Genomic DNA, 16269 nt, shown 5'->3' with positions numbered 1-16269 from the left:
AATACCATAGGCATGCAGTATGTACTAAGCATATACATAGCATGTATATAAGCGATAACATAGCTTTAGTTATTACATATATAAAATAACCCTCATGTATTTATAAGTAATCGCTATCTATGCGATAGAAGCTCGTCTGGTAAATCACAAAACTCTATTATAAAAATCGTTCGCTATAAATTGTGATGAACCGCCAATGCGCCTAACAATAGGCAACGAAATAGAAATGACGTTGAAGTTGATGGCAACCATGAAATGCCAACAAATGTAAAGAAATAAATTTCGTTATTGTACATAGAAAATTACCAGCAATTTATGTTGGATTGTTGTAAGGAGCCGCAGTTAAAAGGAGCGATTTTTTAAAAGCAGCATAGGATTTAGTAGGATTTTACTGACTGACTGACTTTTAGCTATGTGCCATGGCTATGATTTTGACAGGCTGGCGCAGTGTGGCATTTGTGGCAGCATTTTAATGACATGCAAAATGTGTTCAAGTCACGCGAAAATTGTCTCGAACTAAACTCAATCGATGTGGGAAGCACTAAGTGAATGGAGGAGGGGAAAAGAAATCTAATGAAATAAAAAACTTTAATAAATTACACAAAATTATGTGTAAAATGCTCGCTTATAGTTAAAGTAAAATAAAGGAATTTTCTTGAAATATTTCCATTCGAGACATAATCCTAAATTTGTTTTAATTAAAAATAGTTGAAGAAGAAATTTATTAAAGCAAAAATTTTCCTTCAAAGAGTTACTAAAAGTTATCATAATGAAAGTGTACATATTCGATGATTTTGAAAGAGCTGCTACATGTTTAATGTACAATACACAATACTTATGGTTAATCTAATTAATAAAAATAAATATTTATGCTACTCACACTCTAAAATCTCTTCGACTAAAAATGCATGACCACATCCGTCACAAAAGTTGTTGCATATCAATTGTTTGGGGCATTCATTTTATTAGACGCAGCAACGGTGCTCATTGGCATGCCAGGCTCACCGGCCTCAGCGTACAAACAGGAGCCCTCACTGCATGAGCATGTATCACCTTCACGTGAACTACAACAATCACTGCAGTTACGATGATCGCCGAGTACCTCGTAGGTGTAGGATGCGGAAGAGTTCTTAAGTATTTGATCGCGTTCAGTTTCATTGATATCGGCATAACCATTATTAGATGATTTCTGACTGCGACAGTTTGTGATGGGTTTACCATTTTCCTGACTACTCTCGGAACGCATAGTATCGTTGGTGTTACCATGTGTGTTGGTGTTGCTGTGTCCATGGTGATGTTGATGTCCATGATGGCCGTTATGATGCATATGTCCGTGTCCATGCGAGTGTGAGTGCCTGGAGTGATCGGAACATTCGGAGGAACATTGATAGATTTGATGTGCAGATGAGTTTGGTGGAACTTGGTTGTGTAAAGGTTGATACCAGCCTTCACCGGGTGGTGGCAGTGGTTGTATTGGAGAAGTTAATACATCACAACTATTGCAGCCTCTAAAGAAATTAAAGAATGAAGTATGGAAATTAATTAAAATGAATGAAAGATAAAATAAATTGGGTGTTGATTGGAATATAACATAAGAAGAGAAACAGTACTTCCTAAAAACTTTAACTTTTTTTTTTGTTAACTGAAGTGAAATGCTGTTAAAAACTATTTATATAAGCTTTTAGTTCTTCATAAAAAAAAAATAATATTTCTGTGCTTCCTTAGGCACTACAAATTCTATTCCAATTAATTCTGTGTTGCCATAAGTTTGTCTGTACTTGCATATATAATTCAACTATATACTCATACATACATATTATATCTCATTATATGCATAATACTCCTTTAATATCAACTTACCTGCCATTTGAACAACGGGAATTATGTGTGCCACTAGGTTGATATTCGCTTATAGCATGTCTAGGTGGTGGATAATGGATATGTATATTCCGTTGTGGCAATTGTGCAGTACCTGCTACTGCTTGTGGATAGTAGGGTGGCAATGGTGGTGGATGCTGTCCAGTTGGTGTGATTTGATAACGATTTTGTGCGCCTCCTACGCAAGGCAGTGGATTATTATAATAGTTTTCCTGTTGTCGAGTTGAAGCACATTGTGGTGCTACACCCCAAGATGAGAAACCTCCAGATGAACTGCTATGTATGGAGGAATTCAGAGCACTAAAGTTAGTATTTAATTGAGGGCGTAGAAATATAAAAAAAAACAAAAAATTTAAATAAAAAATTTAAATATATAATAAAAAATTATATACAAACCTCTGATGTGTTGAAACACCAGAACCGCCACTTTTTGAACTTTTACGTGAAGATTGTGGTGAGCCAGGTGCATAGCCACAAGAAGATGGCACTGGTGGTGGATGTTCCGGTGGTGGAGGTAAAAATTCTGACCAATTTATTTGTTCTATTAATAATTTGGTACGTTTTGTTTTTGTGTTTTTTTTTTTTGTTGTGTTTGTTTTAAGTTTTTACGACACCAAAGTTAGGAGAACAAAAAGGAACCGGAGTTTAGGAGTTACATGAAATCATAGAAAGTTTATAAAGTATAGAATTATTAAAGAAAATATAAAGAAAATTAAATTTTTTAAAGAAGTTTTAGAAAAGTGTTTTATAAAAAAAAAAAATAAAAAAGAAATAAATGTTTATTAATAGCTTTCATTATAAATTAATCTGTAAACTAAATACTATTTTCAAATATTTTAATAATTAATAATTATAATTTATAAAACTGCATCTCGTTTATCGAGTCGGGTACTCTTTGTGTATTGGTTGCAATGTCAGTGAAGTATGTGCAGATTAATGTATGTGTGCGAATGAATGAACAATGCGCATAGTAGTATTCTAAGGCTTCTTCAAAATATATGCTAACAAATCAAGGAAGAGAAGACAGGTAATGATGAGATGGAATAGTTTAGCCAATTTTAAAGAAATGACATGAGTATGGACTCATTTATATGAGCGGATGGTGTTAGCGTCATCATTTGAGATGCATAATGTTAACTTGTTATAAATACTACCAAATATATTTATAGTAAGGATTCATTTTATATCTATTAAATTTTGTAATTTATGATAATCTTATTTATAATAGTTAGAATGGGAAACTGACTAATATAATTTTTTCAATCCCCGAACATCCAATACAGCTACAATAGCCAATACAGCCACAAGAGATATTTCGAAATATTTGGATATAAGGTATGAGATGTGACATGAAATCATGTCTTATGTATAAGGATTATTTCTAATGTTGTGTTTTGGATTTTATGTTTAAGACTAACGTTAATGTTTTTGATTTAAATCGTTAAGGTACTTCTATATAAGAATTAGTAATTGCACCTCAACTGCATAATCACAATATTCAACTTAGTTGCTATATTTATCTTCCTCTAGTTTTCAGTATTTCTTACATCTGGGATAATTTTCATTGAAATATGATCAACAAAGGATGTAGGGATGAGTTTTATAAAACAGAGTGTATTTGTGGTCTGGCTGATTCTGATACAGTCAACTTTCTATCCACAATTATGAGTAATGTAGAATTAAAACTGGTTTCTTAGCTAAGTGCGGATGATTCGATCCTTTTTCCAATTTACTTACATATTATCTAGGTCTCGTATTTTCTAAAAGTTGCGGATTCTTTTCGGTTTTTACATATTCGAAGACGAATAACAACTAAATGGTATGTAATACAAAGCTATGACTTTGCTTTAATAAAAGCATACAATACGTTTTCAGCTTTCCAAAAATATATTGTTTATTACAGTTAGATAACCCATAGGTTTCATAATGCTTTCCAAAAATATACCTCTAACAAATAACCCACGTTATTAAGTAAGATTTCTACTTATTGATACTTTGTCAAATTAAGTAAATATTGTCGTAATTGAAACACTTTTATTCCATTGATATTGTACGATGTTCTCTTACGGAATACCTTTAACATATAAGCCTCTATATTTCTTAAGATCTCTACTTGGTACTTGTTTGTCGACTATGAATTTCAGGAAATGAATTTCTATTAAAATTTCTATGTATTATTAATTTTTAATTCAATTAATATTAATGAATTATAAAAAATTATTTATTATTAATTCAGTTAATTCTACTGTAAAGTATAGAACACGATAGTCTTTTAAAAAACACCTTTAGCAAATATTCATTAAGCTTTCTACTTATTACTCCTTTGTCGAAGTCCGTAAATTCTTCCGCAACTAGTTTTTCTTCTGATTCAACGTAACGGTCTCTTAGAAAATAGTTCTAACAAATGAGTCTATATATCTATTAAGACTTCTACTTATTATTACTTTGTCGAACCCTGTTAACTCTTTCGTACCTTATTTTATTCTTCTGATTCAATACGATGGTCTCATATGTTAGAAAATAGTTCTAACAAATATCTATTTAGGTTTCTGCTTATTATTACTTTGTCGAACCCTGTTAACTCTTTCGTACCTTATTTGATTCTTCTGATTCAATACGTGGGCCTCTTAGAAAATGGGTCTAACAAATAAACCTCTATATCCATTAAGATTTATACTTTGTAAAACTGTAAACTCTTTCGTACATAGTTTCATTTTACTTTTTCAATACGAGGGTCTCTCTGAAAATAGTTCTAATAAATATACCAATATATCACTTAAGATTTCTAGTTATTACTACTTTGTCGAACTCAGTAAACTCTTTCATACACAATTTTATTCTCCTTATTAAATATAACGGTCTCTGAGAAATTAGCTCTATTAAGTGAATCCTTATATGTATGAAGATTTCGACTTAGTACTACTAAATTGAGTAAAATCTTTTGTAATTTAAACATTTTTACTTAAACAATTTTGTATGGTATGATGGGCTCTTAAAGTATATCCCTCGCAAATTAACCTTTTTATCCATTAAGTTTTCTACTTATTATTACTTCGTTGTACTTATTTGACAGTTTTGTAACTTAAACTCATTTACTCAACCAATTTATTTTGTTATTATCCTGTTTCTTATCTTTCCCTTCAAACTTAAAATAGTTTTAATATATTTATTACAAAAAATCTATAATAAAAATTTTTATTTAAAATTCCGCTCGTTTCAATAACAAAATTCCTTTACATTTTGAACATTTTGAACATTTGGAACATATTGAAGTTGTGTGTATAATTACATAAAACGACACTCAATAAAACTATTTCAGTTTATCGGTTAAGAATCTTTGGGAAAGTTCCTACGAAACTTGAAAACTTGCGAAGCGCCGCAGGCTGATACACTTCAGCAGCCTCAATCCGAAGGAGCGCAAACAAATCTTATCTATCACTTACAAACAGGAAACACTTGAAAGTACACGCCTCGAGTAATTGAAATTTTAATATTGCAAATACAAGAAATACCAGCTTAACCCACTGCAGAAAAGGAAAAATCCTTGCTGCAGGGGTTGCTTGATATTCCAACATAATGCGGAGTGTACAAAAGAAGAGGGCAAAAAAAAAAACAAAAATAAGGAATTGAAAAAAAGTATCTAGAAAATACAAATCGTTTAAGCAACGTAAGAAACAAATAAAAAGGAAGCATATTACCCCCACTTGTGCAGCTGTCAATGGCAATCAATGGCCAAAAATAAAACGAGATTTAAACTAAAGCAAATCAAGAATATCAAGGATATCAAGGATATCAAATATAGAAACCAAAAAATGTCGAAATCTTTTTAAGCAAATCAAATCGACTGCGAAAACAAAAGAATGTAACGTCGTGCCTTAGAAAATAAAAAATGTAAAAGGAAAGAATCGGTACGAAAATAGTTTTAAAAAAGCACCGATAAAGGATCTGTGATAAATTCTATATAACGAAAGGATACGAGCATACGAAAAAGTGTGCACCACACACAATGGAGCAATATTAGAAACAAAGGATATCTGTACAAAGGAAAATTTTGAGAAATGCAAAATAAAGAAAATGAAATCGAATTGTGTATGATTAGAAGGAGAAAGAATGTTATAAACAAAAAATATTAGAGAATGAAAGAAATCGAAAGCTAGGATAGTAAACGGATGCGCTTTGATATATAGTTTTTTGCATATTGCAAGGATTATGACATGCCGATATTAAAAATTCATTAAATTACATTCAAACGCAAACCAACCTGGTGGATATTGATGATAGCTGTGTTTTGTGTTTGGACCGCCTGGTAAGCCAGCAATGACAGCATTACCGCCACCAGTGCATTGTGGTGTTGTACCATCCGAATGTGGTGAATGAGTGCCGGAGTCTTGGTCAGTGCTTGAGGATGATGTTTTCATGCAAGTCGTTTCGGTAGATGAGGCACCAATAATCATAGTCGTTGCATAAGGTGTCGGATTTTCGGGACTCTATTGTATAAAAGTAAGAGCAAAAAAGTGGAAATTAAAATTGTAGTCACTTTCATAGAAATCAGACAAAATTAGTTTTAATTTTTTTTCTTCTCTTTCTTTTTATTTTACGTGTAAACTGATTTGATTTTTCTCTATGGTAGGAGTATTATACTTGCCTTTCTGCAATTGTAGAATGTGCTCATATTGCGAGTGTCCACTTCGGCATAGTCGGTGCCACCATCAGATGTATAATTCGACTGACTGTTGGCATTCGATAGCAATTTAGTTTCACTAAGGCCCGAATCCTTGTCTGTGTCTGTGGTGCGCCAACCTCTATCAATCCAAAGGCTGTCCTTGCCATTGATATTCAGTGCAGTTATTTCATTGGTACTGACTACTGCAATGGAACATAGAAAAAAAAAATCAAAACAAAACAAAAAAAAAACGTTTTGATTTAATGAAAAAAATAAAGGCTTCATTCACATTCACTATGCTATGTGGTAAATCCTTTCTATTAAGTATGCTTCATGCTATTTTGTATGCAAATCAAAAGCATTTTTTCATTGTACTGTAAATTGCTTTCTAAAAGACTTCAGTGTTCAGTGTTCAGTGTTAAATACTTTTCGAATACCGTAAAAGCAGTCCTTTTTGGCTTTTATATTTGCCAACGAAATTCAAAGGTTTTAAGCCAAATGCTGCTGCTTGTGGCTAATGGCAACATAAAGTATTTAAAAGCTAAAGTTTTAACTTAAAAATTCTGTTTGTAGACAAAAGTCTGTGTTACATTTATTTTCTATTAAAAATTTTTTTCTACTATTTTTCTATCATATAAATGTATCTGACTCTTTTTTATGCATTTCGCATTTTGCTCACCGCTTAAATGTCCCAACTCCTTGGTTAACTTGTGACGCCGTTTAAAGAATAACATGGCGGCTGCAGCGGATATTAGTATTGCAAGCAACATTATTATCACAAGCGCCATAAACCAAGTCTCATGTACAACAGTTGTTGATTTCCGGTGTGTTGTTGTTGTGGCTGCATCATCTGGCATGCCGTTTGGATGATAAGCAAAGTGACCGCCTTCACTGTGTCCAGGAATACCATTATGTGTGCCGCTTGGATGAGCGCGTGGTGGATGTACCAGATGTGCTGGATCCATAAATAGTGAAATCTGTTTTAAATAAAATATATAAAATTTATAATATTTTTATTTTAAGCATAAATTATAATAAAAAATTTAACATAAAATATAATCCATATTGAAGTAAAAATATTGTACTTACCGGTACACAGTAAGGTCCTTCACCAGCTTTCGTAAAAGAGTTCAATCTGACATTGTATGTTGCTCCTGTTGTAAGATTATTCAGTAGTACGGATGTTGTTGTTGCGTTCAACGTCATATTCGCCAGCACCTTATTAGTATTACCGGCAGTCACCTGGAAATAATATTTTTGTTATGTCAAAAAGTCAAGCGCATAGATTGAAGGGCACTTGGGTCATGTTTAGCTCATTTCATAAAATTCATATTATTCACAGTTGAGATACTTTTTGAGTATTGCAAGCATTTTTGCAATTTTATTAAAATAAATTTAGTTTAGTATGTTTGCTGAATTTTACTATATTACAGCTTGTGCTAGTAACAGTTTTTAATAAAATCTTATTAACTTAAATAATTAAATTGTTTATAACTGGGGACTTCATCTATTCTTATAGCACTAGTCAATAATATTTGATTATAACATTGCTGAAAACTGCATTTGTTAAAAAAATATAAAATCGACAACTAAGACCTATATGTTCCATAGGTTGGGTTGTCATGGACCCATGGCAATGGCGATAACTTTGAGCATACGAGTCACTAAGCATAATAAGCATAAACTCCTGCCAAGAGTCACCAGTTCTGTAGTATTATCTGCAGCTCCTATCTGTACTTCTGTCATGTGAATGAGCACATAGGCTGCAGGCGTAAGAAGTATATTCTGGTTAAGCACGCTACGTGCATTAGTGCTTTCAGCACTATATCGGACAATGCTATCTGTGTTATAGCAAGCATGTCGCCACTTGATCTGCTGGCGTACGAATTGCGAGGGTTTTGGCATAGAAGATTGCCGAAGGATGAGGCACGCCGCGCTACCTTACTTGCATAATAACAGCGGTGGAACGAGTCGGAGATGGACACATATGCTGACCCCAAAGTTTGATGTATAGATAAATAGGACACATGGTGATCCTAACTGGACATAGAGTCTTTAAACAGTGTATTCATCGCTTGTTCCAGCTGTGAAGGGATCGTTGAGGATGCGTACCACTGTGATTTCAACACAGAAGTTTAAAGACATTATTTATGGTTTAAGAAATTTGTAAAGAACATGCAATGCAGTAATAAAAGCAAAACAGTAATAAAGTATATTGTGTAGTAATTCTCTGATGTACACTGAACAGTGATATTAGAATCTCTTCATCCTCACTTGTTTTTTGTTCAATTTAACGGGGTGTAGGTGGTAGATCAATCCATCATGAGGTGATGTGTTTTATGATTCTTATTCTTTTTAATGAGAGTATCTGTATCATATAAGAGATAATAGTATAACTGATTCAAAAATACACTTTATGATATCTACACGGATGCAATACAGTTGATAGTTTTTCCGTATGACTCTAGAAAATTAAGTTATTCTCGTTCTTCCCGATATTTGCTTTAAATGCAGTAAATTAAATTTCTTTAATTATAATTAGTTAATTATAATATGACTCAATTTAAATTTTGTAGAAAATAATTAACGAACCTTTCAAATTAACTTTATAAATAAAATAAATTTATTTTATCTTATTTGGGTTTTTGTTTTATGAAAAGTAATCTCAACTGAGTAACTATTAAAACCAAAACCAAAAAAAATATAATTCCATATATATGAACCTACCTCAATTTTATAGCCCAACAAATTTCCGTTATGATGTTGTGGCGGTGGTGGGGCCCAACGCACCCAACCGGCGGTCAGGTTATACATGCCAATTTGTATGTTGTCCGGCGGAGCCGATGGTACTGTAAGAACAGAGCGTAATAAATATAAAGTTCAAAAATAATTTTTTTAAATATTAAAAAAAACTAAAGCTCTACTGTTTGTTTTCATTATTTTTGCAAAATGTCATTTTGGAGTTAAAGCAAGGCAACGGCATGAAAAATGCATGAATTCATATAAATTTGTTTGTATGCAAAAGGACATAACAGGGCATTCCAACACATGTGTGGGACGCCTTTGCGGTTGCGGTTTATTAATGTATTTGCGTATATAATAAACATGTATATATGTACATACAATTTTACATATGTTTAAGCTACCATATGGAATTGCATATGCAGGTACATAAATATTTATGTATAAACGGGAATGGTGCACCTTTGGCCAATTAAATTTTCATATCAAACTTTTCCCATGTCGGTTAACTCCGTGGTACTCAGGCAACGCAATCATGGGAAAAATTCAAATTTTATATTTTTTAACTTTTATTTCAGGATATTTTTTATTTTTATTTTTTTGGTAAAAAGTTTTCAAACATTTTTGCTGTTTATTAAATTTGGTTTAAATATTTTTGTTATCAATTTTCTTTTTCTAATTTTTATTAAATTTGCTTTTGAAAAAATTTCAAAAGTATTTAAAAGTATTTTGTACGTATTTTGTTCATATTACAGCAGAAGCTTAGCAACAAAGGCAGCGGAAACGGAAGCTTAATGAAAATTTTACACATATTTGTTAATAATTTGTTGCTATTAACAATATTTAACAAAGATATTTTTTATCATATTTTTTTTTGTAATATAAAGCACATAAAATATCAGTTAAGGGATTATTAAACTGTTATATGCATTGTTACAACTAGATATATATATACGTATTTTAATTAAATAAATTTTATCATAAGCTTTTATAATATAAGGATTTTTTACTGCTTCAATACAATAAGGACATAGGACATTTTTAAGCACATAGGGATATAAAACTATTCTGTTTTGATTTATATTTTATTTTAATTTTCTTCAAAAGGAAGATATATACATATTAGATAATATTATATATATATATTAGATAATATTATATATATATATTATGTATATTTTAATTAAATAAATTTAATCAAACGTTTTTGTAATCAAAAAATTTATAAGGATATATAGAATTATAGAAGATATCCTCTTTTAAATTTAAAGACATAAAGATGTATACTTAATTTTGTAATCTTCCACAAAACAGAGTTTTAAAAAAATCATTTGAGTACGATACAGATTTCTCTGGCTCACAATGAATTTTAGTAAAGCCAGCCAGCAGAACGTTTCTTCGCTGACCTGGCAGATTTAGCCAAAGTCAACTTTAGTATAACTTTAATCTCATCTATAAAATAAAATCCTGTTATAAAGATAAAAATTTTTTTCTTTATGCGATATGACAACATAGCTTACGTTTTGAGATATGGCATGGCAACCACTAATAATTCGTAATCAGCATTCTAGGCGCCCAATCATTGTTAGCAATTTATATAGTCTTTGTAAAATAGGCATAAGTTGCTGTTTACTAACGTTCTAATGAGATGAAGTGCTAACGATTCAATGCTTTAATATTGGGGCACTGTTTTTATCAATCACTGTTTTTATCCTGAAGCTAAAAACCAAGCAGCTCCAATGTTTAGGAGACTGTTTTTTTCGCTAGTCTCGCAAAGTTAGCAATATTAGATTCATTAGATCTCCTTAAATTATTCTGACAAGCCAAAAGTTTGATATAGATAAGACGTCATATTTGCCACAAAAGTTAGTTTAGTTCGCATTTTTCTGACAACTTCAAGAACACTATAATACTCAATAGTTGTCTTCAAATATACGTATTGATTCATATTGTATTGTATTGTGGCGTGTTTGAAAACTAATCTAATAATATTTGAATAATTTGATATTTATACTATCTAGTGAATAACAATATTCGAATTCGAATCGAATGATTCGAACTATTAGAATAATATGGGGCAGCATATTCGAACTACTCTTTGTTCGTTTAGCGAATAGCTCAATAGTTTGAATTATTCGATTAATTACTTACTTACTATTCGAATAATTCCTTTTTGTTTTTTCTGTGAATAGCACGAATGGTTTGAATTATTCGAATAGCTCAAATGGTGTATACTATTCGAATAAATCCTTTTGCTACGAATAGCACGAATGATTTGAATTATTCGAATAATTACTTATTCGTTTTGTAACGAATAGTTTGAATAGTTTGAATTATGTCCTTAATTAGTTAAACATTTTGCAACGAACAGGTCGAATGGTGTATACTATTCGAATATTTTCTGTTTGATTTTGATATGAATAGCTCGAATGGTTTGAATGGTTATTCGTTTTGCAGTAACAGAAAGAGTGAATTAACTATTTGAATTATTCGAATTATTCAAATTATATGCTAATATTCGAAAATTCAAACTATTTAAAATTCGAGTATCACTATTATATACACAATATATCTGCATAAAGAATATATAATTTACAACTAATCACATTAGTTAACATATATATAAGTTATATAATTATTAAATTATTTATATATAATACATGCAGTAAAAGAATTATAAAACACTTACCATCTTCATATGTTTGCACCAGTTTCGAATTACTGGGTTGCCCTTCTAATTTCTGATAGAATGGTGCCAGGAAGAATTCATATTTGGTATATTCCTTCAAATTTGCCACCACATGTGACTCAATCGATGGATTTAAAACTGTCATTATGTTGTATTGCTGTGCATTAGCACTGACATCGCGATAGCGCACATAAATACCCTGTCGTGAGATAATAAGTCAACAAAATTCTCATTAATCAAACGATGAAATTGCAATTTATCATTAAAAATGTGATTAAAATACAATTAAAATTATTAAAAGTAGAGAGTAGAGAGTGCATTTCAGCACCTAGTAACTTACCTCAACATATTTCTCGGTAACACTGACGTGCATCACCCAGTCCAAGCGCACTGCAGTGGAATTAATTGCTGCAGCATCAATTAACTCAACGACCTGGAAATGAAGGAAGAAGGTACATGATTAAAAGGATGCCATCAAGTAATATTTTAAATTTTATAATAATACTTAATGAAGCATGAGGAGTAAGGACTAAAAGTGTTAAAAATGACTAATTTTATTGAATTATATTTAAAGTTTAATTGAAATTATTTGCCGTACTAAACTGATATAAGTTGAGATAAATCATTTTGGAGGTAATATTATTCTTATATTGAAATTGCTTTAAATACTTTAGATAGTAAAAAATTCCTTGCTTGCCACATATTGTGCTTGATGAATATATTTTTGTGGTAGAAACTCAAATTGTTTTTAAAAGTTTTCCAAAAATTTTTAAAACTGATGATATTATAATGAAATTTCGTTTAAAATTGCATAAATCAATGCTGCCACCTGCACACGATTTACGGCAACTTGGCAACATTACCGTTGCCACTATTAAAATATTGATTTTGCATTTAAAATGAAGTTTCGTTGTATTGCAAACTTGCAGCAAAAAACTCTTCAGCATATGGGGAAGGAGTCCTTATGGGTTTTGCATCCTCGTTTATTTCATTTTTTTTTTTTGCATAGTTTTTTGTTTTAGTTGCTCGAGCAATAACAATTATTGTTGTTTCTGTGATTGTTTATTTTTTTTTCTTTGTTCCAACTATAATTTTATCCTTTGCTGCATTTTATTTGCACAAATATTTGCTTAACGCTTCAATAAACGAGGTCAATATGGTATCGAATTGCAGTTGAAATTGCAAAAAAGGATATAGCATTGCATACGGCAGGAGAATACAAGTGGTTTATGTGTGTACGTTGTTGTTGTTATTGCACCGACTGTATATTTTTAACTAAAAAAATCTATATAAAAACAACAACAACAAAATTTGTAGTACTTTTCATTTTACGCTTTAAGGACTTTAAAAGTTGTTAATTAAAAAATTATTTTTATTTTTGTGCTACAATCCAGGAACAATATACATTTTTCCAACAAATTTATTTGCTGTTGAGATATTAATTTTTAATAATTTTTTAAAAAAATAAAAATTGAACTCATATTTTATAGTTTTTTTAAAATTTAGTAAAGGATATTAAATTTAAGATTTACCACAACGTCGAATAGAGAGAATTGTAATATGAATAGTAGCGTTATTTAAATTTGGTTAAAAAATACTTCATGTTTGAATATTGAATATATAATATTTTTAATAAAACAGATTCAATTAACAATTATTCATTTAAATTTTTTAAATTTTATATATTATTATTTAATTCTTTTATTTTATAAATTATTCTATATTCTAATATATTTCCTTATATATTATATATTATAATTATATATTTAATTTATTATATTATATATATATAATTATTATTACAGCATATTTTATTTATTATTAACAAATTCAATATTTAATTATTATCATTATTATTATAGTGCATTTTATATATTATTAACAAATTCTTCTTCTTCTAGTTCTTGAGTTAGTGCTATTACGCACTTTTACTCTATAATGGCTGGGGGGCTTATCACTACCCCACACTAGGCTTTAACTAGGCTAAAGACGGACCTTAAATTATCATATCTTCCTGAGAGTGCAGAAGTGGATTTTATAATTTTTAGGGCGGGGTTAAGTATCGTATCAACTTCAGTGAATAATTTTAGAGCTCTTTCTCTGATACATTTTTTCACTGAGTCAATCCTAAGATCTCTATGTATGTCTGTTGATCTAATATACCATGGAATTTGAAACAGTCTTCTTAAAGCCAAATAAATAAAATATTTAAAATAATTAAAGATACTGCAACAAAACAAATGTGGCTAGTATTTTTCGAAAACTCGTAATCATATCCTTTGACGATTTGACGATTTATAGCCAAAAATAATCGTTTTGATATATATTTTATAATCTCATATTGTGCCATTTCTGGTAAACAAGATATATGTGTAACATAATCAATAATGTTTTTTTTTTCTGACAAATTCTCTTGAAAGGGTAGATTAGTCAGGATAATCTACTCATTCTATATAACATATATTCACATCAATCTTCACTAATTAAAATTTAAAGAAAATTCTTTCAAAATAAGCAAACACGATTAACTAATTAAATTTGGTCATTTTCAGAAACAAAGTACATATAGAATAGAATAGAGAAGATGACCCCAAAGCTCCGTTGTCTTGATTTTAATGCACTTTGTGAAATAGTTTACTCTGCCATTTCCGCCCAAAAGAGGTAGAATGAATTTGCCATTAAAGAATGACAAATTGCTAAAGTCTGGTAAAACTCAAGACACAAATTTTTACTGAGAATTATCTTTAATTTAACAGATATACTAACAGTTTAAGTATATTTTTAATTATTTAAGTATTCAGCGTGGATCATATTAGATCCGGTTTGCCAGCTTTATCAGGAATAGCACATCAGACGATTTTAAACCGTATTTTAAAGTTTCAAAACATATACATATATATACATATATATGTTATATGTCTATATACCTATATGTGTATAGAAACATGTACAGATTTTAAGTCAAAATTTGATGAGTTAAGATTTAAGTCAATATTTAATTTATTTAAAGTCAATGTAATATATTAGGGAATATATTTTCTCCAATATACTGGTTCTACAATCAAAAAAGAATACAACTCCTTTATATGGATCAGTAGAACTTTTAAGGTTTTACACTAGAACAACAAACGAAATTTTAGTAAATCATTTATTTTCATGAAGTATAATAATCAGGTTACATGGGTTATCCATGGAGACAATAAAAAAATAGTTTAAAATTGGATTGGATTGAAAATTTTGGTTGATTGAATCTACTTGAATTTATCTAAACTTGAATTTCTGTCTTAATTTTATGCAAAGCTATGTTTCCTACATTTTCAAATTCATGTTATCGATTTGTCAAATAATTATGTTACAAACTTATATTAATGCTTTTTATTCCGAACTTCCATGTGATGGTACTTCTTTGATTGTTTTTCATAGTCGTTACTAATACTCATATTGATACAAGCACATACACTGATACTGATGTTGTTACTGATGCTAATGCTAAAACTGACACTGATACTGATACCGATACTATATCTAATACTGATACAGCTGCTGATGCTGACGGTAATGCTGACACTGACACTTAGAATGGTATTGATACTGATACTGATGTTGAAACTAACACTGATATTGGTACTAATACTGATACCGATACTATAACTTTTATTGAAACTGATACCGATACTATTACTGATACTGATACCGATACTAATACTATATCTAATACTGATACAGCTGCTGATGCTGACGGTGATGCTGACACTGACACTTAGAATGGTATTGATACTGATACTGATGCTGAAACTAACACAGATATTGGTACTAATACTGATACCGATACTATAACTTTTATTAAAACTGATACCGATACTATTACTGATACTGATACCGATACTATAACTGATACTGTTACTGATACCGATACTAATACTATATCTAATACTGATACAGATGCTGATGCTGACGGTGATGCTGACACTGATACTTGTACCGATATTCATTCTGACACTGATATTGGTACTGATACTAATACAGTTATTATAACTGATACTGAGGCTATTACTGATACTGATACCGATACTGATACTATATCTAGTACTAATACTAGTTCTGATGCTAACGCTGGTACTGATATTGATACTGATACTGGTACCGATACTTTAAATGATACCGATACTAATGCTGATAATGATATCGATACTACGTTAATGATGTACTCTTATAACCAGAACTGCGTTCGTTTTATTTAGTATTGAGCCTAATGAAAATATGTATAAGTAATCTTCTATAAAAAAGCACCTTATCC

General features: G+C 30.4%; 1 protein-coding gene across 4 annotated transcripts in view; it reads right to left on the bottom strand.

Moving 5' to 3' along the window:
* Window positions 1-783: 783 nt before the first annotated feature.
* LOC119684599 (protein sax-3) overlaps window positions 784-16269 on the bottom strand; it is a gene marked incomplete at its 5' end in the record, with an annotated part of 42319 nt that continues 26833 nt past the window's right edge. Inside the window, 10 exon segments of one of the 4 annotated variants that reach the window (XM_038098671.1) lie at window positions 784-1508; window positions 1861-2178; window positions 2275-2419; window positions 6140-6365; window positions 6524-6744; window positions 7221-7518; window positions 7631-7783; window positions 9269-9390; window positions 11973-12171; window positions 12313-12405. In XM_038098671.1, the coding sequence (XP_037954599.1) occupies window positions 941-1508; window positions 1861-2178; window positions 2275-2419; window positions 6140-6365; window positions 6524-6744; window positions 7221-7518; window positions 7631-7783; window positions 9269-9390; window positions 11973-12171; window positions 12313-12405 (2343 nt within the window). 4 annotated transcript variants of the gene reach the window in all.

This window comes from Teleopsis dalmanni, chromosome 2, assembly GCF_002237135.1.
Source record: "Teleopsis dalmanni isolate 2A chromosome 2, ASM223713v2, whole genome shotgun sequence".
NCBI lineage: Eukaryota > Metazoa > Arthropoda > Insecta > Diptera > Diopsidae > Teleopsis > Teleopsis dalmanni.
This window is presented reverse-complemented; position numbering and strand designations above follow the sequence as displayed.